Raw genomic sequence first — 26,592 nt, forward strand, 5'->3', positions numbered from 1 at the left:
ATGTTGGTTGATGTGGTTGTGAAAAAATACTTGATCCAAAGCATTTTACTTTGTGGTCATTGTCCTCCATGGGCACAATTTTTACCGAGGCTTTTCATGCTCTTGAATCCCAGTCCTATATCATGCTCTGTGAGATTCTATTCCCTACTCTGCTGCCATCTTCAGTTCAGTTGGAATATCTTTTGTGTGTCCTTTAGAAGCATTAAGGATCAGAATTGTTCTGGGAAAGTGCAGTAGGATAAACCTGATCTCTTTTCCTGCTAAAAACACAAGATGCTGGAGAAACTCAACAGGTCAGACAGTGTCCTTTATATAGCAAAGATAAAAATACGTAACCGACGTTTTGGGCTTGAGCCCTTCATCAGGGTATGGAAGAATGTCAGCAGGCATCCGAACAAAAGAGCGGAGAGAGGCATGGTCGCAAATGTAGGAGGTAATAGGTGGAAAAGGGTGGAAGAGCAGGCAAGGGGAAGAGGGATGGCTGGATGAATAAAGAAGGAAGGGGAGGAGAGCTGGAAAGGGAAAGAGAAGAGTGAGGAGAGCAGGTTAGCAGAAACTGGAAAAGTTGGCTGGAGTGTGCCCAGACGGAACATCAGTTATTGTTCCTCCAATTTACTGTTGGTCTTGGTGGGATAGTACTTTTTTCCTACTTCTGGTTTATTCCTTGAAGAAAGGCTCAGACCTGAATCGTTGGAAATGTATCTCTCCCATAGATGCTGTAAAGACCGGTTGAGTTCCTCCAGCATTTTCTGTGTTGTTCCTCCCCCTTCCTGGTGGAATTTCAGTTACCTATGCCTTGTGTCTGCATCGATTTTAGGTCATTGGTGGTGGTCAACTGATTGGGCCCTTTGGGAGTTGGCAGGAAAATTACTCTCAAACCTTTTCAAATTTCACTCAAGATGAAAATGTGAATGCAAAGAAAGGCCAGAGTTTCTCTCTGACCCGAGAAAACGTGTTGTAGTGTCAAACAGCACAGAAATAGAGTCCACTGTCTAACTCATCCACGATGACCAGGTTATCCATCCGATCTTGTCTGATATAACTTTTAAAAACTTATTTACAGCACAGTAGAATCTGATTCTGGCCATTTAAACCTGTGCTGCCCAATTACACCCAAATTAACCAACAACCATGATAAAACCAGGTGAGAAGTATTCATTTCTGACAACGAGGAGATAACTGGTGGAAGGAGCTGTGAAGTTTCAGACTTGAGGTGAAATGTTCTATTACTGCCATCATTATTTCCTCATTGGTTACCGCAGCTAGTCTTTAATCAAACAAATATGTAAATGATTTTCATATGGCTGGCCAGATTGAATGGACAGTTTTATGATGAATATCTTAAGTACATGTTGATTTACTGGTATGTTATGTGTGTCTGATGGTCTGGTTCTGTTTGCATTTCTGACTGCAATATACAAATGTACTGGAGAAACGCAGCAGGTCATGCCACACCCATAGTATGTAAAGAGTACCGTTCATCAGGTTTAAGCAAAAACAGGCCAACACCTGAATAAAACAGTGCGGGGAAGAGGAGAGGAGGGAGGAAAGGGGGAGGAATGCAGGATTCAGATGGGAGGGTAGAAGAGAAAAGCAATGAGGTGAATTGGGGCAATGGTTGAGAGTAGCTCTCTGAATGAAGGGAAGGGGATGGGGATCTGGAGAAAGGAGACAGGGGAAAGGGAAAGAAAAATCTGGGGTAGTTGGGAGTTAATGGAAATTGAAAAGGTTAATGCCACTTGGTTGGAGACTGCCAAGGCAAAGTAAAAGGTGTTATTACTCCCATTTGCTGGTGGCCTTGGTTTGACAGTACAAGGCCATGGACAGACATGCCCGTGTGGCAATGGATGCTGCATGATCTGCTGAGTTTCTTCACTAAGTCTGTGTATTGTATTCAACCTTTGCATCTGCAAACTGTGGTTTAACTTGTCTTTCTGACTTCTCAGATATGCCATCAAGCATAATGCCTGCTCAGGAGGTCCAAGGGAAGAAACTGGATAAGCTGGACACCATGGATACAATTTATTTGGACGGAGAACAGAAACTTTACATTGATGTATGTTGAGGAAATGTGCTCAGGATTTACCAACTTGAATAGGTTATTTGGAAAAGGGTTTAGATTTCAGAAGTTCATGAAAACCCTCTCTAAAAGAACAAATCAATGTCACATCCTTCCCGCTGTAGTACCGTCAAATACCTTTCAGTAGTTGCTATTAAATATGCTTTCACTCACTTTTCAGGTGTGTTACAAGATCAAACCAGCAACCACAAAGAAGGCATATCACACAGGGGTAAAGATGAACAATTACTTTATTAACAAAATTTCACCTTCAAACTTTAATTCAAAATCCCCCACTTTTATAACAATGCCCACCTGTTAATATACAAATTTCTATAACAGTGTAAAATATAAATTCCCCAGCCTAAATATAACATATGCAATCAAAGTCCGTTATATTTCCAACCAGCCCACAGAAAAAAAGCTTAGACACAGAACAAATACAAAACACATAAGACTCACAAAACTTCAATTACAATCGAAGTAAAGATCGTAAACAAAATTCAGTTTGTTTGGTAAACTGAAGCTAAAAGATCTTTTAGAGAGAGAGAGCACAAAATTCGAAGTGGTCTTCTTGTGTTGCTTGCTGAGAGAGGAACAATGGCTTGGTCTGGATCGTCTGGCTGCCTTCGGAATGTTCCTCCCTTTTAAAATGCCCAACATTCTAAACTGCCTCCCAGACAATGACTCTGCTTGGGCCTCCTTCCACATCATAGCACACCCAGTGGTGGTTTGTCTTCCAAGTCCAGAAATTTCTAGATCTTCTTCTGCACATGCCCAGTCCGTCTCCCACTCTCTCTCTCTCTCTCTCTCTCTCTCTCTCTCTCTCTCTCTCTCTCCCCCCTCTCTCTCTCTCTCTCTCTCTCTCTCTCTCTCTCTCTCTCTCTTTCTTTCTTTCTCTCTCTCAGCAGTCCAGTTTCACCTTGGCTCTCAAAGGCAAACTGTCACTAAAACCACACAACACATAGGTCAATACATAATGCAGAACTCTGTAACAGGCAGTTCACCCCAGAACAGAATAACTTTGTATGAAATAATTCCTTGTTCCCCCATCTCCTCACCCCCCCCCCCCCATACTGTCTCTTTTGCCTTTAAATCAGTCTCTGTTTCAAAACTCCTATATTGCCAGTGGAAACAATTCCTTTGCGTGTACCCTGTCAAAATCCTGCACGATTGAATGATTGAATCACCTTCTATGTTAACTTTCTGTGCTGCATCAAGGGTCATCCCAGAATTTTCCATTTGTTCTGACCACTCTCCCTGATATGGATCGAAAAAGGTACCCTAAGACTTCCTAACATCTTAATATGCTTCCTGTTTTCTGAATTGATGTTGTCTGAGTCCTAACCAATGTCCTTAGTTTAGTAAATCTTTGTTCTGTACTGCATAAAGCTGAGAATCTTGATTTTTAAGAAGTCTTGCAAAGATTTATGTATGTTAACCCCTTGTCTCCCTGTTTCTAACCTCACATTACTTTATTTACTCCATTAAATATATATTTTCCACTCTTACTCATTTGTCCACTTGACTAGTGTCCTTTTATCTTTCAGAATCTTGCTCAAGTCCTCCCCTCTATTTACCAATGAAGAATAGGAACAAGAGAAGGTTATTCAGCTCCTCTGCTATGTTAAATTGAGATACAAATCAGCTTCATTAAGAATTAGCAAATTAAACCTGGGGACCTGAATGATCTCCTTCCTGTCCCTATTCTTGTTTGGATGGTAGGAAAGAGGCATTGGAGAGGAATGGCATGTTTGCTAAGTTTCGTATTTCACGAGAGAATGAGAACATTGCATTCCTATATACTTAGGTTCTGTAGACACATCTCATTCAGAACAGATGGATCATAATCCCATCTGCATATGTGCTGCTTCTGAGGAGCATCAGCGAGAAAAGGCTTTCATACTGCAGAAAGCACACAACCCAATTTGTCGTGTCATCTTCCAAGACATATGTGTACAGCAATTCATTCTGTACATATGCACGCAACCAAACCCAATTACATCTTCATCAAAAATCTCCTCCTTGAGCATACCCTCCCCCACCTCTAATTTAAATTCCATATAGAATATTTTGGAGGATTAAGAACCAAGTGACAAGGGACTCATTTGGACAATAATTAATTATCTAATTATTAATTCATTATTAGCAGAGGTTTTTCAAGTGTTTTAACCAAAGTTATAAAACGAAATAAGCGGAATTACTACTCATGGACATTTATGGTGACAAAGTTATTTATGGATTGAATGTTATTTCAAATGCTGTGTTTCTATTCCTTGTAGAATCGCTAATCAATTATTTTCATGTATCCAGATTTAAATGCAGCTGTGTACTATAAATAGCTTAAACTTCTTGCTTCTTTCCAGGATCTACCCGATTTGGAAGATGTAGATATGAATAAGGTATCAGAAGCTGAAGAGACAAACTACAAGGTATTCCAAGTTTCTCTATCACTGCAGTTAGCCCTGACTTTTCTATTGTTGGCCAATCCACATGGTCTTTAAAGATTGAGGTCAGTTAGACAGTGATGAAAAACAAACATAGGAATGGACGATGCTGGCCCATGATGTAGCTTTTAGCATCTGGATCTTTCTTTGCTCATGTATATTTCATGATACATCCAAGGAATATTTGAGGTTCTTGATATTCAGGGGATTTCTTGATCAACAACTGTAAGCCAGAGAAATGACTGTGATGTACTACATCAGCTCTTGTATGGCAGAAGTCCACTTTCAGTCTATATCAGTACCAGATGGCAACTACTGCACTGTTATGCCTCAGTGACTACAACTCCTGTTTCATACTTTTCCATAATGTTTCCACAACAGTGCCGGTGAGGAGAAGTAACTTTCTTCAGGCTGCACAAACTCTAACTACCTTTCCTTTCCATCCTGCTTTCACTGCAATTGGCAGCATGGACCAGCTTTCAAGGACTAGCTGCTGAATGGCATTAATGATCTTCAGGTCTCCCACACAACGCCTGTGTCAGGAAAAGCTGGAATATAGAGCCCTTAAAGGATTAGCCCACTACCAAGGACAAGGCCAGAAATGTGGTGTGAAGGCCTGGATCCAAACCGGACTGAAGCGCAGGAGACTAAACTTGAAACCTCCCCTACCGATCATACTACTGGCGAATATCCAATCATTAGAAAATAATATGACGACCTCAGGGCATGGCTGCTTTATCAGAGACAGGTGAGTTTTCTGCACCAAGACTGGCTGACAGACAACACACTACATGCTGTGATCCAACCGGAGAGTTGTACCATTGATAGACTGGATCAGAACTCTGAATCTGGCAAAGAGAGAAGGAGCAGTGTGTGCTTTTTAGATGATCCTGGCTGGTGCACACTCTTAGGGATTTTGTCAACCTGCTGCTCCATTGCGTTAGAGCTATTAAATACCGACCCTTCTAACTACTCTGGAAGTTCTCATCAGTGATTCTCACCAGAGTTCATATCCCTCCCAATGCTGATGACATACAGGCACTTGCGGAGCTGCATGATGTTGTCACCAAACAAGAGACACTAACCCTGGGGTGGGGTGGGTGGTGGGGGTGAACATGCTAATGAGCTGAACAGAAGTGTTTTGAAAGAACACTCCACAAAAATTATTAAGAAGATGGTTTAAAAGCTCAAATACCAAATAATTATCATTAAAATGGATAAAACAACTACTAAAGGCAACTGAGAACAAAAACTGAAGAAGTGATAGCTCAACCAGGAACGTCGAGAGGAAGCCTGATGAGGAGTGACTTAGCAGGGGCTTTGGGACCAGCTGATGCCAGCAGGGCTGGGGAGTTAGCATAGATATAGCCAACATCCTGAATATAATGGAAACTTTATGTAGTCATTTTACAAGTATGGAATCAGCGCTGAGAGATATATCAGAGAAGGTAACGAAAATTAAAGAAGTTGTGGATGACTTAAGTGAACGAATGACTCATTCAGAGACTGAGCTGGAGAAAACAAAAGACAGGCACTGGAAGAAAAAGCAAAAATATGGGACACAGAGAAGAAAGGATTGATTGACAAGATCAACCAAATGGAAAATTTTAGCAGACGTAGCAATGTAAGAATCATTGGACTGAGAGAAGGAATAGAGGGAAAAGACATGGTGAGTTTCTTTGAAACGTGGATCCCACAAATGCTGGGACAAAATAAGTTAAATGCAAAGCTGCAAATTGACTCTTGGACCCAGAAGAACCAATGAACAGCGACCACAACCAGTCCTGGTAAGACTTTTAAGTTACTGAGAAAGAGATGCGATCTTGGGTTCAACATATGAATATTCAAAAAATAATAATGGCCCATTAGTGGTGGACAATGCAAAATTAATGTTTTTCCAGGACTTCAGCCCTACCTTGGCCAAACAAAGAAAGAAATTTGATGAGGTGAAGATTCAACTGCGATCTAAAAACTTTAAATATTCAATGATTTAACCAGCAACGCTGAGGGTGGATGTCTCAGAATGTAATGTATGAATTTTCAAGAATAAAGAAGTGGAAGAATTTTTAAGAAAGTTATGAAAAGATTAAAGTCACCAGCTGAAAGGACTGAAAAGACTATTTCAAAACAGGACTAACTGAAAGATGCATTTTTTTATTTATACTAGTAGTACTGAGCCGTCTTGTTTTCACTGTTAAAAGAAAAAGGACATAGTTTAAGGAGAGCTCTGAAAAGACAGAAAAGTGGTAAGGAAAGCAGCAAGGTGGGAACTCCGATGTGATGGGGGGGGGGGGGAGATGGCACTGGGAGACGAGCGACGGCTTTTCCTGCAGGCTTCTAGGTACATTTATCAACGTCACTGTCAAAGCTAGGGAAGTGTGTGTTTCTTAAAGGGGAAATGTATGTGTTGGAAATGTCTTTGGCAATGTTACAACAGTATTTAGAAATTTGGGAAGATATTATTGTTATTACAATATTAGTGTGAAAATGATATAGATAAAACACTGAAGTTTATTAATCTTAATATTAATGGGATAAATGAGGAAGAGAGTCTTGGCATACTTAAAGAAATTAAAAGTGGATATAATCTTTTTGCAGGAAACACATCTGACCAAATTGGAACATGATAAATTAAAAAGAGGATGGGTAGGACAAATAATATTGTTTTCCTTTGGTTCAAAGGCAAGAGGGGTGGCTATACTAATTAATAAAAATAAACCAGTGTTAATAGAAGATACTTTGATCGATCAAGCCGGAAGGTATGTAATGGCACACTTTAAAATTCATGGAGAAGCATGGACATTTATGAATATTTATGCCACAAATTATGACGATGAAAGACATCTTCTTAAAAACAGCAGGGGGAAGACAGTTGGATGAGTCTTTAATTTCTGCTTGGACCCAATACTAGATAAATTGGCAAGAACCAAAACAAGGGTGAAAGCAGCATAAACCATAATTTCATAAATCTTATTGATGTATGGAGCAAATTAAATCCCACAGAGAGAGACTACTCTTTTTACTCAAGGCTACATGACTCACATGTAAGGATTGACTTATTTTTAATGTGTGCTCAGTTAAGAAGTAGAGTGATAAAAATATTTTCCATTGATATTAACTATAGCAACAATGGAAAAGTAAGAGAATGTATACCAATGAGGTCTCAATACTAAATTGCTTAAAAGAACAGACTTCTGCAAATTCATAGAGTCAGATAAAAAATATTTTGTGAACAAATCTGCCATTTACTAATAGTTTTCCGATATGGGACATGCTTAAAGCATATTTAAGGGGACAAATTATATCTCATGAAGAATCTTAAGAGGGAACATATGGCAGAAGTAAACAGAAAGATATTAAAGAATTGGAAAAAAAATTGAAGAACAGGACTGCAAAAAGAGTACAGATTACTGGAGAATAAAAAGCTAAAACATAATACAATACAAACAGGAGAGAAAAAACTATAATTAAATACTGACCAACAATACTATGAGTTGGGTGAATGGGTGCACAAGTTTCATCTTGGCAGATTAAAACAGGAGTTACCAAGTGTATTTATAAATGCTATAAAAGCAGAAACAGACACTCTAGTATATAAGCAAAAAGAAATTAATGACACTTTTAGACAATATTACATAAAACTATACAAATTAGAATTACTATGAGATGAGAACAAAATGGAAGAATTTTTTGCTGAATGTTGAACTTCCAAGGCTGGAAGAGAGAGAAAGGATAGTATTACGAACCCAGAGGATCCATAAACCCAGCAGCAATATTCATCAAGAGAAATGGTTACTTAAACAAAAGTTGTTTTTAATTATCTTTAAACATGAAAATAGAATCAAACTTTAACATTACTATTGACTTACTTAACCTAACTTAACCCCCTTCTAATTCTATGCACATGTTTATGTAATGTGTGTGTAAGTTCTGAAAAGTTCTTTGGTTCACAGTCCAATCTCACTTCTCATTCCTCCAATTTCACTAGTTGCACGCAATTTTTATACTGAGCAAATTTAACATTTATAAAGTTCACCAGACTTTGGTGCTTGAAAGGCAAATGGTAACCTCTCAGGAAGGTTCTTGATGGTTTTCAGAGAGAGATTTGTTGTTCCTTTTACTTCCATCAGCCACTTTGAAGAAACTTACCCCGGCAGGGTTTTCCAGATGGTAACGTCTTTCTTTTAGGTCATCACAGAGTGTATTTTTGTTTTTCTTATTCCAAATAAATGAAACATTAGACAGCCAGTCCTCTCCTCTTGCATGAACCACAAGGGCTTTGACCAGGCTGTCTCCCAAATGGGGCTCTCCACAAGCTTTCCACCTACTTCTGCTGGCTGTAACACTGCAGAACTGATCTCTCTCTCTCTCTCTCTCTCTCTCTCTCTCTCTCTCTCTCTCTCTCTCTTAAGAAAACCCTGATCAATTATCATCAACACATAGCATGCTTTACCAGAGGTTCCAGAACACTTGATCACTGTCTCACTAAGATAAGGAAAGTTGACCATTCTTGCCACGACGGCATTTTGGCAAGTTGGATCACCTGGCAGTGCTCCTGCCTTCATGCAGGAAGAGCATAAAGAGAGAGGCTTCAGAGATCAGGTGGTCGATGGAGGCTGAAGAATGTTACAGGACTGCCTCGAGTCAGTGGATTTGGTGGGGTCCAGAAACTCAGCTGAGGATCTGAATGATTACAACAGAGTCATTACAGACTTGATCACAACAGCTGTGGAGAAATGTGTCTCCTCCAAATTGTTTAGGGTTTTCCCAGCTAGGTACCCTGGATGAACGATGAAATCTGGAACATGCTGAGAGCTAGATCACAAGCATTTAAGTCCAGATATCAAGAACATGACATAAGGAGTAGATAAGTTCTAAGGATATTGATCTTCCAGATGAAGTTGAGTTTCTGGACAAAAATGGAAAGCACAAGGGATACCCGACAGCTGTGGCAGAGCTTAAATGACATAATCTGCTACAAAACCAAATCTAGTACAACAGGAGATGGCAAAGCTTCACTCCCAGATAAACTCAATGCCTTCTCGGCCAAATTTGCCTAGCAGAACAAGGACCACCATGTCTCTAATGATGCTCTACTGTCAGTATCTGAAGTTGATGAGCAGGCTGCCTTCAGGAGAGTGAATCCCATGGAAAGTATTCAGCCCAGATGGAGTACCTGGCTGGGTACTGAAAACGTGCTGACCAACTAGCCAATGTATTCACGGATATCTTCATCATCTCATTCTGACGAGGAGTGGTGTGCACCTGTTTCAAACAGGTGTCAATCATACCAGTGCCCAAGAACCTGGCACTCACATCAACAGTGATGAAATGTTACAGAGGCTGGCATTGAAGCTTATCAGCTCATATCTGAGTGATGACATAGATCCTTTCCAATTTTCCTACCACAGCAACATCTCACTGGCTCTTCACAAGATCCTGAAACACCTAGACAGCAAAGTTACATGCATCAGGATGCTCTTTATCAACTACAGTTTGGCATTCAACACCATCATCAAGTCAAAGCTAATCAGAAAACTCCAAGACCTGGTCTTCAAAACCCTACTGTGTAATTGGATCCTGGATTTCCTCACCTCCAGACCACAATCAGTGAGAATTGGCAAGAACATCTCCTCCACAAACTCCATCAGTACCGGATGGAGCACCACAGGGCTGTGTTCTTAGCCCCCTACTCTACTCACTTTACACCTGTGATTGTTTGGCTCAGTACAACCCCACCATTTACAAGGTTGCAGACGATACCACGATAGTGGGCTGTATAAAAAGGGGTGGTGACATGGCATTCAGGAGGAAGAATGAAAACTTGGCTGAATGGTGTACTTGCAAAAACCTCACATTCAGTGACACCAAAACCCAGGAGCATGTGGACTTTAGGAAGGGAAAGCAGAAGGTGTTCACTGGGTGAATCAGAGTGGAGAGGGTAAGCAAATTTAAATTTCGGTGAGTCACTATCTCGGAGAATCTTTCTTGGACACAACATGCTAATACCTCCTCAGGAGTTTGTGGCAGTTACCTCAGCAAAGTTCCATGGATGTGTGCTGATCGACTGCCTCATGGCCTGATACGGGGACACTAATGTCTCTGTGTGGAAAGCCTTGCAATAAGTAGTGGACACAGCCCAGGGCATCGCAGGCAAAACTGCCTGCCATCAAGTAAATCTACATGGAACACTACACCACCCTGCACTCTGTTCTCACTGTTACCATTAAGAAAGAGGTATCGGTGCCACAAGACTCGCACCATCAGGTTCAGGAACAGCTTCTACCCCTCCACCATCTGACTCCTCAGTAACAAACTCAGACCCATTTAAGGTCTCTTACTTTGCACATTATTTATTTCTGAATATTTACTTTTTCCGTATGTTTACATTACAGTTTGTTTACATTTCTTTGTTTCCAGGACTCTTTTTTGAAAGCATATTTTTTATCTTGAGTTCTCCTTAGCCTGCAGGACAAAGTACTCTGACAATAAATTTGAACATGGAACTTTATATAGGAAGAAGCACTTTCAGCAGCAAGTCATGGGAAACGTGTAATGCAATATAAAATATATCAACAGTGGGCAAAGTGCTTGCCCAATGTCATAGATTCTAGAGAAAGGAAACACACCTGCAGCTCCAGCTTGTCCATGCTGAATAACAGGCCACCCTTCTTTACTCCCACTTGCCTGCATTAGTCATGTCCCCCTCCCATCCAGTGGTCCCACCACAGGGAACTAATGATAATGATTATAATGTATTTGTTGTCATAGAAATTATAACATACATATTCACCAAAATTCCTCCTCGCTGCAGCTGAACACGTACTTTGTAAAAGAAACAACAAAAAAAACAACTATAATAATATTCTTAATTGAATTTAAAAAAAGGTAATAAAATGGTAGAAATTAAATAATCATTTATTCCATTGCCAAAAGAAATTACTTTGTATTAGAGCAGCCAGTCCATTTGAGGTGTGGGAGCAGGCCATGATTAGTTTAATAAGGGGAAGATCAAGAGCCTGATAGCTGTTGGAAAGAAGCCTTACTTGAAGTAAGAGGTGCTGGTGTTTATGCTTCTGTACCTCTACCTAAAGGTAGTGAATGAGAAAAGGTTGTGACCAGGGTGACAGGGGACCTTTATGATGTTGGCTGTCTTTTTGAGGCAGTGTCAGACATAGATACACTCAATGGATGGGAGTCTGTGTGCTGGCCTTAGGTTTCAATTAATTTTCTGTGAATAGCTGACAATTATAACTGAATGAACCACTATTTTTAAAGTAACATCAAGCAAATCCATGAACCTCTTCAGCAGATTATATTCTTAGAAGTGTAACTTGTACATACATGAATAATTTCTCTTTACAGAGAAATCATCAGACAAATATTGAAGTCCTTGCCTCCAGATTTGATGACAGTAAATATAACTTGGTGGATGGGGAGCGAACCCTCATAGAAGAAATAATTGAGCAACCTAATGTGGAAAATTCAGTAAAACAAAAAGAATGGATTTGTAGACCTCTGTATGGCCAGGAGAAAGCAAATGAAGGTTTGGAAGTAAAGCCTGCGAAACAAAACCCCATCTGCAAATCAGGAAGCTTGTTAATATATGAGGGGAGTCCAGAGAAAGTCACAAATGAAGTGAGTAACAGTTTCCTGATGGACTTAAATACCCCATCTGATGAGGGTGAAGGTGCAGGTCATGAATCTAAGAAGGTCCTGATTGAAGAAATCTCCAACCAACTTGTTACAGAGGACATGAAAGAAATCAAGCCACCATTACAAGGTAAAGCATCTGAGAAATAAAGTTGGGGAATACCTCAGGTGGAAACACCAGCTGCCATGTGCAAGGAAAGTGTTAGAACAGGAAGGTAGCATAGACAAATGAGTGGCTGAGAACTCGCTTTCAAGTTCTTGAATCATTACAAAATTTGTGGTGAAGGGGTGGCCTGTGCAAGTGGGTCAGGTTGTGCCTAAACTGGCGGGGAACCAATATACTGTCAGGGAGATTTGCTCATGCTCTTGGGGCTGGGAGTGGGAGGGTGGGGGGTAGTGGTGGGTGGGGGTGTGATGATGAAAACAAATTTGAAGGGTTCAAAAAGCAGTCAGTCCTGGATACATGTTAGTAGTAAACTATACTCTTTATTTACACATGGAGGAGTGCAACTGGGGACACTCATACACACATAAAAATCAGTAACACAGAAATCATGCACAATAATTACTTAGGAGTGAGTAATGAGGCCAGTAGTTAGGGCAAATCCAGTTTTCCAGTTGTAGGGTGTGGGAAGTCAGGGACAGCACGTTTGTTCCTGACTACACCTGAAAAAGGTGTATCCAGCTGCAGCTCCTGACAAACTGAGTTAGGGAATTGGAGCTGGATGAACTTTGGATCTTAAGAGAGTAGTGATAGACAAGAGTTTCAGGGAGGCAGTCACCTCAAAATATCAGGAGACAGATAACTGGGTAACTGGTGAGGAGAGGGAAGTGGGAGAGGAAAAAAAGAGCAGAACACCCCTGTGAATGTTCCCCTCAACATGTATACTGCTTTAAATACTGTTGGAGGCAGGACCTACCAGAGACAAGTTGATCTGGCCATGTCTCTGGCACAGAAGCTGAACCCTGGTTTATATGGGAAAAGGGAGAAGATGATGATTGAGGAATCATTGGTAAGACAAAGGAATGGGAGGTTCTGTGCACAAGATCATGGGTCACAGATGGCAAGTTGTCACCCAGATTACCATCCCCAAGGTCCTGCTTTTTAACTTCAAACCTAACACCCTATATTCCCTCTTCAGGGTCAGAGATTTCTCTGATCAATTTCATAGCATTCTGGAGGGGAGAACGAGTAGCCAGATGTTGTGGTCCACAACGGGACCAATGGTACGATGTAAGTGGGTTGTACTGTGATTGCGAGAGTATAAACAGTTACTGGTATCGGTTGTGTAAAGCTCGATGTGACTGGTTTGTACTGTGTACGTGAGAGTGTAAACAGCTACTGATATTGTGATGCGCTATCGAGCAGAAAAGCAGACACAAAACATAAAGACTATTCAACAGGCTTCATTCCACATAAACTTTCACAGAGCTGGCTGTGAGAGTGCTGTGCTGTGCTGGTTCTGAGACTGACCTCGAGGGGCCGGATCTAGCTTATAACCCAGAGGATGATTGGCAGCAACTGGGTGGAGCTTGATCCATTCAGGTAGGCTGATTGACAGCCAGCCAGGTGTTGCCTTTGTCCTACAGTGCTCTTCTGTAGGTACACAGGTTTCCCTCTGCAGTAGGCTAGTGGTGTATTACAACATTCATCCCCTTCTTTAAAATTGTCCCGGGGTGGGGGTGGGGGGAGGAATGTTACATTCCATGTTCTACAAAAGCCCCAAACATATATACATTATTTACAAGTTTAGATGGTCAGGCAGCCGTCGGAGTCTCTGCGACTGTCGCAGGGTTAGCTCCTGGTCAAAGCGGGGGCTAGTTGGGGGGGTGGGGGCCGGAGTGGCTGGTGTGGTGCAGCGTAGTGGCCAGGGCAGTTGGATTGAAGTATATGTGAGGTGTTGGATGGGTGGCGGGAGGGTTCGTCCTCCATGGTTGGAGTGAATTTGGGGTGCTTGGGGTGGGGAAGGTGCGGCAGGCCGGCGAGGTCTTGGGTGTCCCACATTTGTCCAGGGTCAGGGGAGTGCGTCGGACCAGCATGGTCCTGGGATGAAGTATGTTGTTGTGCTGTGGTGGGTGCTCCCACTGGTGCCAGGTCCCTGGTTGAGACAGAGTTCTCCTTGCCACTGCTGAACCTAACGTGGGCGTAGTTATGGTTTGCATGTAGGAGGATATACCAGGGGTTCGGTCTAGTGGGCCTGCATGTGTCTACACAGGAGCACTGGTCCCAGGGACGCGAGCCATGCTGGGCGTGATGTTCCTATTGCTGATTTCTTCGGGAACGAAAATGGGCGCTCATGAGGGGTCACATTGGTAGCCGTGCACAGTAGTGATCTGATGGCATGGAGTAAATCGGGGAGGGTGTCCTGCCAGTACTCTATGGACCACCCCTTAGAGTTAAGGGCCAAAACGACTGCTTTCCAGATTACCCCATTTTCGCACTCCACCTGTCTGTTACCTCCCAGGTTGTAACTAGTCGTGTGACTAGTTGCGATGCCCCTTGCTGTCAGGTACTGGCGCAGTTCCTCACTCATGAAGCTAGACCCCTGGTCACTGTGGATGAACGCAGGGTAGCTGAACATGGTGAAGATCTGTGTCAGTGCCCTGATGATGGTGGTCGTGAAGGTGTCTAGGCATAGGATGATGAAAGGGAAGTGGGAGTACTCGTCTATGACTGCGAGGAAATAGTCATTCTGATTCGTGGAAGGAGGGGGTCCTTGAAGTCTATGCTGAGGTGCTCAGAGGGCCGAGTGGCCTTTACGACGTGGGCCTGGGGCGGGTGAAAGAAGAGGGGCTTGCATTCCACGCAGACCCGGCACACCTCAGTCATGGTCCTGATGTCCCTGATGGTGTACGGGAGGTTTTGGGACTTGATAAAGTGGTATAAACAGGTGTCGCCCAGGTGGCAGAAGGACTCATGCAGGGCCTGCAGCTGGTCGTTGTGGAGCGACACGTAGGTCCGGGAGAGGGCGTCGGGGGAATCGTTAAACTTCTCTGGTCAGTACTGGATGTCTTAGCTCTACGTTGCCAGCTCGACTCTCCAGCATTCTTGGTCTTGCCTTTGTGGGTGGTGTTGAACATGAACGCCACTGCACGGTGGTCAGTGAAGAGGGTAGCCTGCCGGCTAGGTTGTGGTGCCTGTGGTGGACTGCTTCCACAATCACTTGGGCCTCCTTTTCAATGGCAGGTGCCCCAGGTCGGAACCAGGGAGGGTCCTGGTTAAGGGTAGCAGCGAGGGCCACATCTGAGGCATAGCTCTCCACCTGGCAGGGGGAGTCCTTGTCCACGGCGTGCATCATGGGGTTTGCGATATCAGCCTGATGCGCGTGAAGGCTGCTTGCGCCTTGGGTGGGAGAGGAAAAGTTGTGGCCTGAGCCAGTAGGTGGACCTTGTCCTAGAAGTGAGGAACCCACTGTGAGTAAAAGGAGAAAAGGCCAAGGCATCTGTGGAGGGCCTTGAGCATGAGGGGAAGGGCCAGCTCCATTAATGGGTGCATCCATTCTGGATCCGGGCCGATGTACTCCAGGTGGCGAGGCGGGTGGTGCTGAACATGCACTTCTCTTTATTGTGAGGTTCAGCTCCTCGGCCATCCTGAGAAATTTCTCCAGGTTCTCATCATGGTCCTGCTGGTCGTGGCTGCAGATGGTGACATTATACAGGTACGGAAAAGTCGCCTTTAACTTGTGCCAGTATTCCATGCAATCCATCTCCCACTGGAAGATGGAGACCCCGTTTGTGACCCAAAATGGAATTCGGCAGAACTGGTAGAGGCGCCTGTCTGCCTTGAAGGTGGTGTAAGACTTGTCCCATGGGTGGATGGGGAGTTGATGATAGGCTGACTTCAGGTCAATTGTGGAGAAGACCCAGTAACGGGCTATCTCGTTGACCATGTCAGCTCTCTTCGGTAAGGGGTAGGCGTCCAGCTGGGTGTACCGGTTGATGGTCTGGCCATGACCATGACCATCCTCAGCTTGCTGCCTCCCTTGACCACCAGGTCTTGGGCTCTCCATGGGCTGTTGCTGGGCTCTATGACACCTTCTGCCAGAAGCCGCTGCACCTCTGCCCTGATGAAGTCTCTGTCCGCGGTGCAATAGTGCCTACTTCTGCTTGCTATTAGTTTGCAGTCTAGTGTGAGAAGAGGGCATGAGGGGTGATGCGCAGTGTGGAAAGGCCGCAGGTTGGCTGGGGCTGGTTGGAGCGTGAGATGGGGTAGGGGCCCCCCAAAGGTAAGGGTAATGCTCTGGAGGTGACGTTGGAAGTCTAAACTCAGGAGGACTGGGGTGCAGAGTTTGAGCATGACCAGGAGCCTGAACCTGATGTATGTCTCCCCCTCCCCCAACAGTATCGGCAGAGCAGCGCCCGAGGGTGTTAATAGTTCAGTCCTGGGCGGCGAAGGCGATAGAGAAGGTGGTGGGGTGGATTTTAAGTTTATGGGAGTGGGCCACGCTCGAGTGAATAAAGCTCTCGATACTACCACTGTCAACTAGGCACCTCGTTACCTGCCTGTTGACTTTGACGTCCATCATGGAGCATCCAAGACCATGAGGGATGTCTCTGGTTAGTGTGGTGGCCACTAGGACCATCTCAGGGACCGAGTCATTATTCCTTGACAGCGGAGGTGAGTTGCAGCCGGCAGCGTCCTCTGCAGGCATGGGGTGCATCGCAAGTTTTGGCCGGTGGCACTCTCCGTAGGCATGGAGTGTAGCAGGTGGTGATCAGCAGCATCCAGAGGCATGGGGTGTGGAGGGGGCGATCGGCGGCATCCTGAAGTGTAGGGTGCGTCGGTTGGGCGGCCTGGTCAGCGCCCGTGTTGACCACGTCATCATCGTCATCGGTGCTGTGCTCGTTGTAGGCCGGGTGACTCTGGTGCCTGCGCCTGCCTAGCACAAGATGACGGTGCTGCATGGGGGTGCGGGCTTTCCTCCCTGGCTGCGCTGGTAGCGCCGGGGAAAGCGACATCTCGCCACGTAGTGGGCCACTAAGCTGCTGGCAGGGTTTGAAAGGCATACTTTAGTGAAATGGCCTTTCTTGCCACATCTTGAGCAGTACTGATTTCTGGCTGGCCAGTTTTGGTGCGATCGTCGAATTGACCCACACCAGGACCCACAGTACTTACAAGGGTGTGGGGTGCCCGCAGTAGTGATGTTCTCATCCATGCTCTGGTTTTGGTCCACAGCTGTGGTCTGTGCTGACCATGTGGAGACATGGGGAAGCCTGGAGTCGAAGGCTTTGGTGTACAGGACTGCTGCTTCCAGTGCTTGGACTACCTCCACTGTTTTGGCCAGGAAGTAGATATTGTCCTCCAACAGGTTCTGCCTGACGGCTCTCGAGTGTAGACACTGGACACAGGTGTCTCTAATTAACCTTCCAACCTTCCTTTCGTTCACCCTGGGTTCTTCCAGGCACGGACAGGCTAACTTACATAGGGCTCCTAGGTAGGACTCGTTGTAGGCCGGGTACCTTGCACAGAGCATGTTTGTAGGAGGTTTGTACATGGTTTCCAGGGTGTTCATTGCTTCAGAATTCTCGGTGCAGTCTTTGAGGGCCTGGAAAGCTCGGGGACCCAGCTTCGAGCGGAGTAGGACAAGCCTTTTCCTGTTGGAGTCTAGGATGTCGTTGGCATGTGCCTTGATGATGGCTTCGACTGTGTGCTTCCAGATTTTGAAGCGTGCCTGTGCTTCTGCATGACATGGGTTGACTTCAAGGCTCCCAGTGCTCAGGAGCTTCTCCATTGCAGCTTCAAATTTTATGTGGAATAAATTGTGATGCGCTATCGAGCAGAAAAGCAGACACAAAACATAAAGATTGTTCATGTTTGTGGAAAAAGAAACTTAAACATAGAAGAATTATTGCTTAGAAATCCTTTATTTTAAAAGCCTGGTACCAGAGAGAGACCAGTATCCTCTAAAAGTGAAGATCCAAGTCCTCCCCCCAGCTAGAAGAAGCTTGTACATTTATAATCGGAATATATGTGATAACAGGAACATTTGCAACTGAAAAAACAAAGCTCTTTACAAATTGTGTCAGGAATCCATCAACTAGAATTTCATTAAAGCTTATCAAAACAGAAAGAGAACAAAAGGAAGAGTGTAAGAAAAATTCAGTGCTCCCTGTTGGAGATAACACTGCTTAGCTCATCCATCTTCTAGCTTCACAGCGGACCGATGGAGGAGCCAGAGGGGGTTTAGAACAGCAATTAGCCATTTATTCAGGGCAGTCAGTAAAGTTGTGTGTCAGCTATAATATTGTAAGAGACTAAGTAATAAAAGCAAATTGTGAAGCTTCAAATCATAAAATTTCCTCCACAATCCCTCCTTGTTAATCTTCTAGATTAACACACATTACTGGGGTATTTTTTCCTTCTCTTCGTATGGGGCATCGTAATTTTCAGGGAAGAGTCATTCTTTTGCGTGGTAAACCTTTTCTCCCCACCAGTGCTCGTGGCTAGCGGTGTCTCTGGCCATTCAGGACATCATTGGGATGCTCTCAAGAACTCCCATGACCTTTTTTAATAACTGACTGGCACATACTTTTAGTACACCACATGCACAACACCCTAAAACACATACTGCTACCACTATGATTAATCCATGCAGTATCCAGCCAGAAATCCAGCTGGAGAGCCAGGAGAACCATCCTCCATGCCCAGTAACTCCTAACTTGAAGTTGTCTAGCTCTTGTTGTATTTCCGAGATTGCATGAGTGATATTGTAGGATTCATCTATCACATGAGTTATGCATTTATCGCCTATTATGGCACACACACCTCCCTGTTGAGCTAACTGGTAATCTACTGCATATTGGGTTTGCTGGGCATACAAGCGCAACTCTGCTAATTCCTTATTTATGGTCTCTAGTCCTGCCATGGTGTTATTTCCTAATATAGTCAGGCCACAATTAAGGTAATTCCAATTTTTTGTTGCTATGGCTCCTGCTGAATTTCCTAACGTGAGAGAGCTCAGAATCCCATAACCAATAGGGGAGCTTAGTGCTTATGGATTCTTCCAGTCAGCACAGAATTCTTGGCTTACAGTTCGAATCACAAGCCTTCGCCTAACATAAGTTCTGTGAGGGCAGGGAACCATAACTGGTCCAATGATGCCCACCGCAAACAAGGTTGGTAGAGTAGGCGTTGTGGTGGTATAGGTCCCATTAAAAAGGAAGACAAATCCCTTCTTGGCCCTGTAACATTTTATCCTAGTTCTTCCAGTTCCTGTTGTTTGTTTTCTGTGCCAATTGGTCATTCTCTTATAAGGTTCAAAATCTGAAGTATTATATGGGTATATCAAGGGGCTGGAGGATCTCCAAAGATCCTTTGTGGTCCCTCCTCTACATTAATGCATTGTCATATAACCATATAACCACTTACAGCACAGAACAGGTCAGTTCGGCCCTACTAGTCCATGCCGTAACAAATCCCCACCCTCCTAGTCCCACTGACCAGCACCCGGTCCATACCCCTCCAGTCCTCTCCTCTCCATGTAACGATCCAGTCTATCCTTAAATGTAACCAATGATCCCACCTCAACCACGTCTGCCAGAAGCTCATTCCACATCCCTACCACCCTTTGCGTAAAGAAATTTCCCCTCATGTTCCCCTTATAATTTTCCCCCTTCATGCGGTCCAAGGGCAACCAAACCAGTTATTTTTTTATGCTGCGTCGTCGGTGTGTGCAATGGGTTGTGGCACAGGACGCTCTGGTGGGAATTTTGGCCATCCCCACCCCTGGCCATTAAAGCAATAGGGATAGCTCTGTGCATCCGAGCAATTGGCCCTAGTTCCTGGAAGGGGAACAGACCTGAGACAGTTGGGGCAAGGAGATTCATGTCTCCTGTTATATATGAAATCCACACACTGTCCTATTACTCCTCGCACTAATTTGCCTGTACTCCCTTGACAAGGGGCATCCGAAGTGTCAGTGGTATTCAAAGCTTTAGGGTTCCATCCCATAGAAGCTACAAACAAGGCATCAACCGGCTGTTAATTCATAGCATGCATTTCAATTTCCACGTAGTCTTTGATGCAATTGGTAGAAAAGATAACCCTTTAAAGCAGAGGAAAATATAGCAGAGGACAATATCATATACACTGACATGAGTCCAAACAATATATTTAGTTTTCTTCTGTTGCCCATGGCTAGTGATCATAAAAGGGAATTAATTCAACTCTGTTTCCGGTGGGTTGTGCTGTTTACACCTTGCCATGAGAACCCAGTCGTCTTTCCCGTCTTTGTTTAAACTTTTTACATACACCTGGTCTCCTGGGCAGAATGCATGCAAAGGGGTATTTCCCAGAGGGATGTGAGCCTGTCTCATTCTCTCATGTAGCTCAGAAGTCTTATGGCCTGTGCATGAACCAATGTTTGTTTGTCATTCCAAATCAGGGCCAATTTTTGAATGATTGTTGTTATTCTGGGAGCATACCATTGCTGCTCAATTGCATGTTGCATGCCTCCTTTGCTCTTGTGAGCAATGGGGCAAAAACAGGCTTCTAAGACACACCATATGCCCATCTGGGTGAAAAAGAAAATCATCCTTTAAGGAACACTGTGCGTGCTCCCAGCTATGTTTCTCTTGTGAGCTGGCATTCTGTTGAGCTTGTTGTAGCTCATCAGGGATTATCATAGGAACAGGGGTCTGCAGGGGTTTCCAAAGGGCTTGAAATGCTCAAAGTATCGGATCTTGAGTGGCAGCTACAAGTTTGGCAACCTCATCTGCTCTTTCATTCCCTCAGAAATGTGCATCACTTGCATTTGTGTGCATTTCACACTTAATAATGGCTATATGAGTAGGCTGATGAATGGCCTCTAGTAGATTCAGCACTAGCTGGGTGTTTGATGGGTTTCCCAGATGAGGTGATGAATTCCCTTTCTTCCATATCTGACCGTAATCATGCGCCACACTGAAGGCATACCGGGAGTCTGTGTATATGTTGGCTGACTTTCCCTTCGCCAATATGTAGGCTTTCATCAAGGAAAAAAGTTCAGCTGCTTGCGCTGAAATGCCTTGAGGTAGGATGAAGGCTTCCACAATCTGATGTGGGTCTACTATAGCATAGCCAGCCAGAAGCAGATCATCGCATGGTCTATGTGAGGAACCGTCAGTGAAAAGAATCAGGTCTGGATTTGACAGAGGTCAGATTGTAGGTCCACCCTGGGAGGGGTGGACTGCTGAACTGTTACTAGGCAGTCATGGTCATAGTCTTCTGTCAGTCCCAGAACGAAGGTGGCAGGGTTGACCATCGGCGAACGTTGGTAGGTGTAGTTAGAGTGTGACATGAAGATCACCTCATAGCTCGTACAGCAGGAGGCAGCGAAGTGCTGAGTAGCGGCAGTGTTCAAGAATAGCATCACGGGGCACAGAAACCTCACACAGGTGGTCGAGAACCAGCAGCAAAGATTTCTCCACTATGATCGCGGTGGCCGTGACTGCGCGAAGGCAGGCAGGCATACCCAGAAAGACTGCAGGCAAAGCAGTAGAGTAGTAAGCAACTGGTCTTTTTTCTCCTTCGTGGGACTGGGTCAGGACTCCCATGGTGAATCCCTTTTTCTCACAAACGTGCAATTGAAATGGACATTTGTAGTTGGGGATCCCCAGTGCACGGGCCGCTACCACAGCGGTTTTGAGAGCAGGCAGCTTCCGGTTCCGGAGTTCAGTCCACCAGCAGGGGCGGTAGCAGACCTCAGAATGGCATCATATGTCTGACATTCGCTGATCCATTGCCGACAGTATCCCACCATCCCCAGGAAGGAAAGAACCTCCTTCTTTGTCTTCGGGGGTGACATCTGCAGAATGGCTTTTATTCTGTCTGGTCCAATTTCTCAAGTTCCTGCTTTCAGTGTAAAACCCAGGTACTGCACACAGGACTGACAGAACTGCAACTTGGCTCTGGATATTCGATGGCCTCGTCCTGCTAGAAACTGGAGCACTGCCAGAGAGTCTTGCCCACATTCAGCCAGGGTGGGCAATGCTACCAACAGGTCATTGACATTCTGTATTAATATTGAATCTCCTTCGAGGTGGGATTTGTCCAGGTCATGTTTGATGACCGCAGCATAGATCACTGGGCTCTCAGTGTACCCTTGTGGTAAATGAGTCCAGGTGTATTGTTGTCCCCTGTAGGTGAATGCAAACAGGTGCTGGCTGTCCAGATGCAATGGTATAGAGAAAAGTGCAGAACACAAGTTGATCACAGTGTATGAGATGGCATCCGATGGAAAGGAGGAAAGTATTATGTTAACGCCCGGTACAGTAGAGGTAATAGGAAAAACAATGTTGTTTATAGCCCGCAAGTCCTGGACAAAATGCCATTCATTGGGTCTGCCCACATTGGGTATGGGCAATATCGGTGTATTGCAAGGGCAGACTGTAGGTTTAAGTACCCATTGCTCCAGCAGGGAGTCTATTACAGGTGCTATGCCTTTCTCTGCTTCAGGGGCCTGACACAGGGCAATAACACATTCTCCCTTAATTGTATTTTGTGGTTCTTTGCAGAAGTTGCTAAGCCTACATGAATCTTGTGGAGTGCCCATAAGCATGTGGCCACCATGTCTAGTGCCACTGGCCCTGTGCAATCAGATGGCAATAGGGGCTGCTGCCACTGAAACTCAGCTGTGGAATCCTCCAGCGACTGGGAGATTTTGGGCAGGTATATCCTGCCTTCTTCTGGTCCATACCACTGCAAACTACCGACACACATGGGCTGGATTGTAATTGCTTAATCATTAGCCCCATCTGTTTTGCTTGAAAAGGGGGACATATTTGCAAGTGTTAAATGAGGCACAGTTTCCTCCAAGCGGTACAGCTCCCACTGCTCATAAGAAAGGCATACTGGGATGCCGACTCCTATTGGTCCTTAATAGAGGTAGGGTTCAGGGTGTATTTTCATCTTCTGACCCTCATAAACAGACACCCTTTCCTGATAACCGGGATCATCTTGCATGGTATACCACGCTGTGTAATGCATTAGTTTGTGATACTGCACTTCCTGTAGCAGGGCCCGCACGGCTTCCACAGGAAGTGATGCGGTCATGTTGCTCAGTTCTTGCTGTATATAATGTATTAGCCCAATGAAGGGGTTACTAAACAGCTGCCAACAATACAATATGGACTCGGTTTTGTTTTTGGGGTTACGGAGCAGCGAGGCTAACTGGGGCACACACTCGGGGGGGGGGGGGGGAATGGAGCAGCGAAACTAGCTGGGGCACAGATGACGATGGTATGTCCATAAATATTCCTTGGGGAGTGCAATAGAGGGTAGCTCCCAATTTGCAAAGTGCTTATCTTCCCAGCAAGGGAAGAGGGGTAATTTTAGAAATGATCACAGCTTCCTCTATGCTGCTGTCTCCCAGCGATAGGGTGACATTCTTTGACAGAGGTTCTGTAAACGGGATTCCGGCCACCCCCACAGTTATCACCTTGTTATGGGTTAAAGGAATGGGGTACAGAAGTCAGGGTGGCTCTGGTGTATACCTAAAGGCTCGTAAATGGGTATCTTCTACTCTTAAAGTTACCATAGGTTGTGTCTCAGAGTCTTGGGAAAGTGATAAAATCGCCCCCTATACCGTCATCCCTCCTGGGCATCCCTCTTCCAGGGGGAATGGCTGATTATAGGCAAAGGAAGGAACCTCCCTTTTGCTAGCACTCATTGTTCGGGAATGTTCTTCAGGAAAGGTACTCCTACACCTTCTTGCCCAGTATCCCTTCTTTCCGCATTTGCGGTATGTATCTCTGGACGTATCTCTCTTGGAGTTTCTTTTTTTTCCTTGGCCAGTTCCTGAATTTCAGTCCAGTCTGTAAAACTGCATTTTTAGGGGCTTGGGGTTATCCTGAGGCCCCACAAAGAGTCCCTCTCTATCTATGTTTGTCAGTGTGATAACTAACACTGAGTCCAGGTCAGGGTCTGCCCATTTAGATTGCGCATTTTAAAAGCCTGGGTTTGTTGGGGAAGCATATAATTGAGAAGGGTTTGGATGGATAGTGCCTCGTTGCCTTCCAGAGACTCCTGCATATTTTTCCCAGGTGGTTTTGAATCTTGCTATAAAATCAGGAGGGCCCTCATCTTTTTGTTGCAGTAATTGAGTAACTTCCCCTAGGTCCCCTTGGCATTGGGCCACTCTCATGATGGCTTCCTCCCCCTCTGTGCTGCAACCAGTGTGCAAGAATTTCATTACCCTGTATCATGTAATCAGGGCGCCATTTGCCATTCTCTCTGGGTGGAACCAGCACCGTATCTTGAAGTGCAGGCCAAGAACTGCCGTATGCACATTTTAAAAGAGCTCTTAGATCATCCGGGAGAGGATTATAAATGTTGCATGTTTGCACTAGCCAATTTAGAAAAGTGGCTGGCTGCTTTATGGGGTTAGGTGCCTGTTACCATAGCCCTAGCCTTGGCTGGAGTTCATGGTTTTAAAATAGGGATGATTTTTCAATCATGATTTTTGGTGCTTGGTGAACAACATGAGAGGAAGAAGAGTCAGGAGAGGAATCTCTTTCTCTGGTCAAGGTCCATCTAACTATATAACCATATCACCATATACAGCACAGAACAGGCCAGTTTGGCCCTACTAGTCCATGCCGGAACAAATCTCCACCCTCCTAGTCCCACTGACCAGCACCTGGTCCATACCCCTCCAATCCTCTCCCCTCCATGTAATTATCCAGTCTTTTCTAAAATGTAAATAACGTTCCTGCCTCAACCACCTCTGCCGGAAGCTTATTCCACGTCCCAACCACCCTTTGCGTGAAGAAATTTCCCCTCATGTTCTCCTTATAATTTTCCCCTTTCAATCTCAAACCATGGCCTCTGGTTTGAATATCCCCGACTCTTAATTGAAAAAGCCTATCCACGTTGACTCTTTCTGTCCCTTTTAAAATCTTGAACACCTCCATCAAATCCCCCCTCAATCTTCTACACCCCAGAGAAAAAAGCCCCAGGCTGCTCAACCTTTCTCTGTAACTCAAACCCTGACATCCTGTCAACATTCTCGTGAACCTTCTCTGCACTCTCTCTATTTTGTTTATATCCTTCCTATAATTTGGTGACCAAAACAGCGTGGAGGTGGTCTGGACATATCATCCGCAGAGGCTCCTTCTCCCATTGCTACCACAGGTCTCTGTTGACCTTCCCTAGCCCCTCCTGAGTGCGCCTGTTGCTCTGCATCTTGGTTCTGCCACCAGGCAGTAACTATCTCTATTAGTTCATCCGTCATTCCATCAGGTCCATTGTCAGAACCATGATTCTGTCTTTTAGCAGCTGATACCACTTGGGGTATCTGGGGATACAGATATACCGTTTGGGGTACCTGGGGATACAGAGATGTAGGAGTCGGGGAAATTGCATAGGGTGGAGAATTAACCGGGGTGCTGTGAGAAGGGCAACCTTCTCCAGTGTCTTTTCCATATTCTTTTGTTTTGGGAGCTGGTGTCTTTTAGCCATTTCTCAAAGCAACCCATCATATACTCAAATTCCCATATAGAGTCCCCATCCCCATTAGCTACTGCGGCCCACCAGGTTTGTATTAAGGTAATCTTAAAAGATCCCCCATATGGCCAGTCTCCCTGTGACCAGCCATACAGATTGCTGCTAAAGGTAACTGCATACTGGTCATTTCCAGTTTCTTTTATTACAGTGTCCACTGGCGATTCCGGAGGGAACCAGCGGGTCTCCTACCTTACGTCGAATGCCTTTTACCGTCTTTATTCATCTCTCGGTCCTCTTACTGGTCATCAGGACCTTTGGTGTCTTTGTCCTGTCAGCAGGAACAGCTTTTGTTGCTCGACTGCTGGCATTTCCCATTGCACTGTAGAGAAAGCAGAGTTACTGAAGTGCCAGTTGATGAAGTAGACAAAGACGATGTGGTCAAACAATAGTCATGGCTTTTATTAGCAGAAATTCATGGTACAATAATGAAAAACAATAGATGCATATACAGTTATATCCAAGGGGAGTGTCCTTAACAGTAGAGATAATGCACAACCAATGTTAGTACAGCAAGGCTCGCCAGAGGGGAGACAGGCAGCTTGGCAGACATTCACCACAGTTACACTCCGCGTTTCAGCAATAAAGCAATTCTAGCACAAAGGAATTCTGCAACAGGTTCCTCTGTCTTCTTTTTCTTTCGATAGCAACCCTTTAAATTTAGTCCCCCTTACAGCTAGGACTCAAGTCCCTCTTTCAGCTAGGACTAGTTACCATCCACCCCCTTTTCAGGTAGAATTTCAGATAACTGGTCACCTCCTTTAAGATAGGCCGAATTCTCCAAATTTGGAAAATCTTTTATTTCTTTTCCTTGGGTTCTTTTGAGATCATGCAAGGCCATCTACCTTGTTATTTCTTTCCAACTTGAAAGGGAGGGAAACGTCCTATAAGTATCCCATCCTTGTCGCCATCTGTTGTGGAAAAAGAAACTTAAACACTGAAGAATTACTGCT

The 26,592-nt window shown here is 44.6% G+C and overlaps 1 protein-coding gene across 6 annotated transcripts in view; it reads left to right on the forward strand.

Moving 5' to 3' along the window:
• The window catches only part of LOC138740896 (dynein axonemal assembly factor 1-like), a 297,316-nt gene that overhangs the window by 224,932 nt on the left and 45,792 nt on the right, over positions 1-26,592 (forward strand). For 3 of the 6 annotated variants that reach the window (XM_069894183.1, XM_069894201.1, XM_069894210.1), the window contains 4 exons: positions 1,947-2,056; positions 4,426-4,491; positions 7,105-7,152; positions 11,872-12,289. In XM_069894183.1, the coding sequence (XP_069750284.1) occupies positions 1,947-2,056; positions 4,426-4,491; positions 7,105-7,152; positions 11,872-12,289 (642 nt within the window). The remainder of the gene's footprint in view (positions 1-1,946; positions 2,057-4,425; positions 4,492-7,104; positions 7,153-11,871; positions 12,290-26,592) is intronic. The other 3 variants (XM_069894219.1, XM_069894191.1, XM_069894228.1) reach the window with 3 other exon arrangements.

Source organism: Narcine bancroftii, chromosome 1 (genome assembly GCF_036971445.1).
Source record: "Narcine bancroftii isolate sNarBan1 chromosome 1, sNarBan1.hap1, whole genome shotgun sequence".
Lineage (NCBI taxonomy): Eukaryota > Metazoa > Chordata > Chondrichthyes > Torpediniformes > Narcinidae > Narcine > Narcine bancroftii.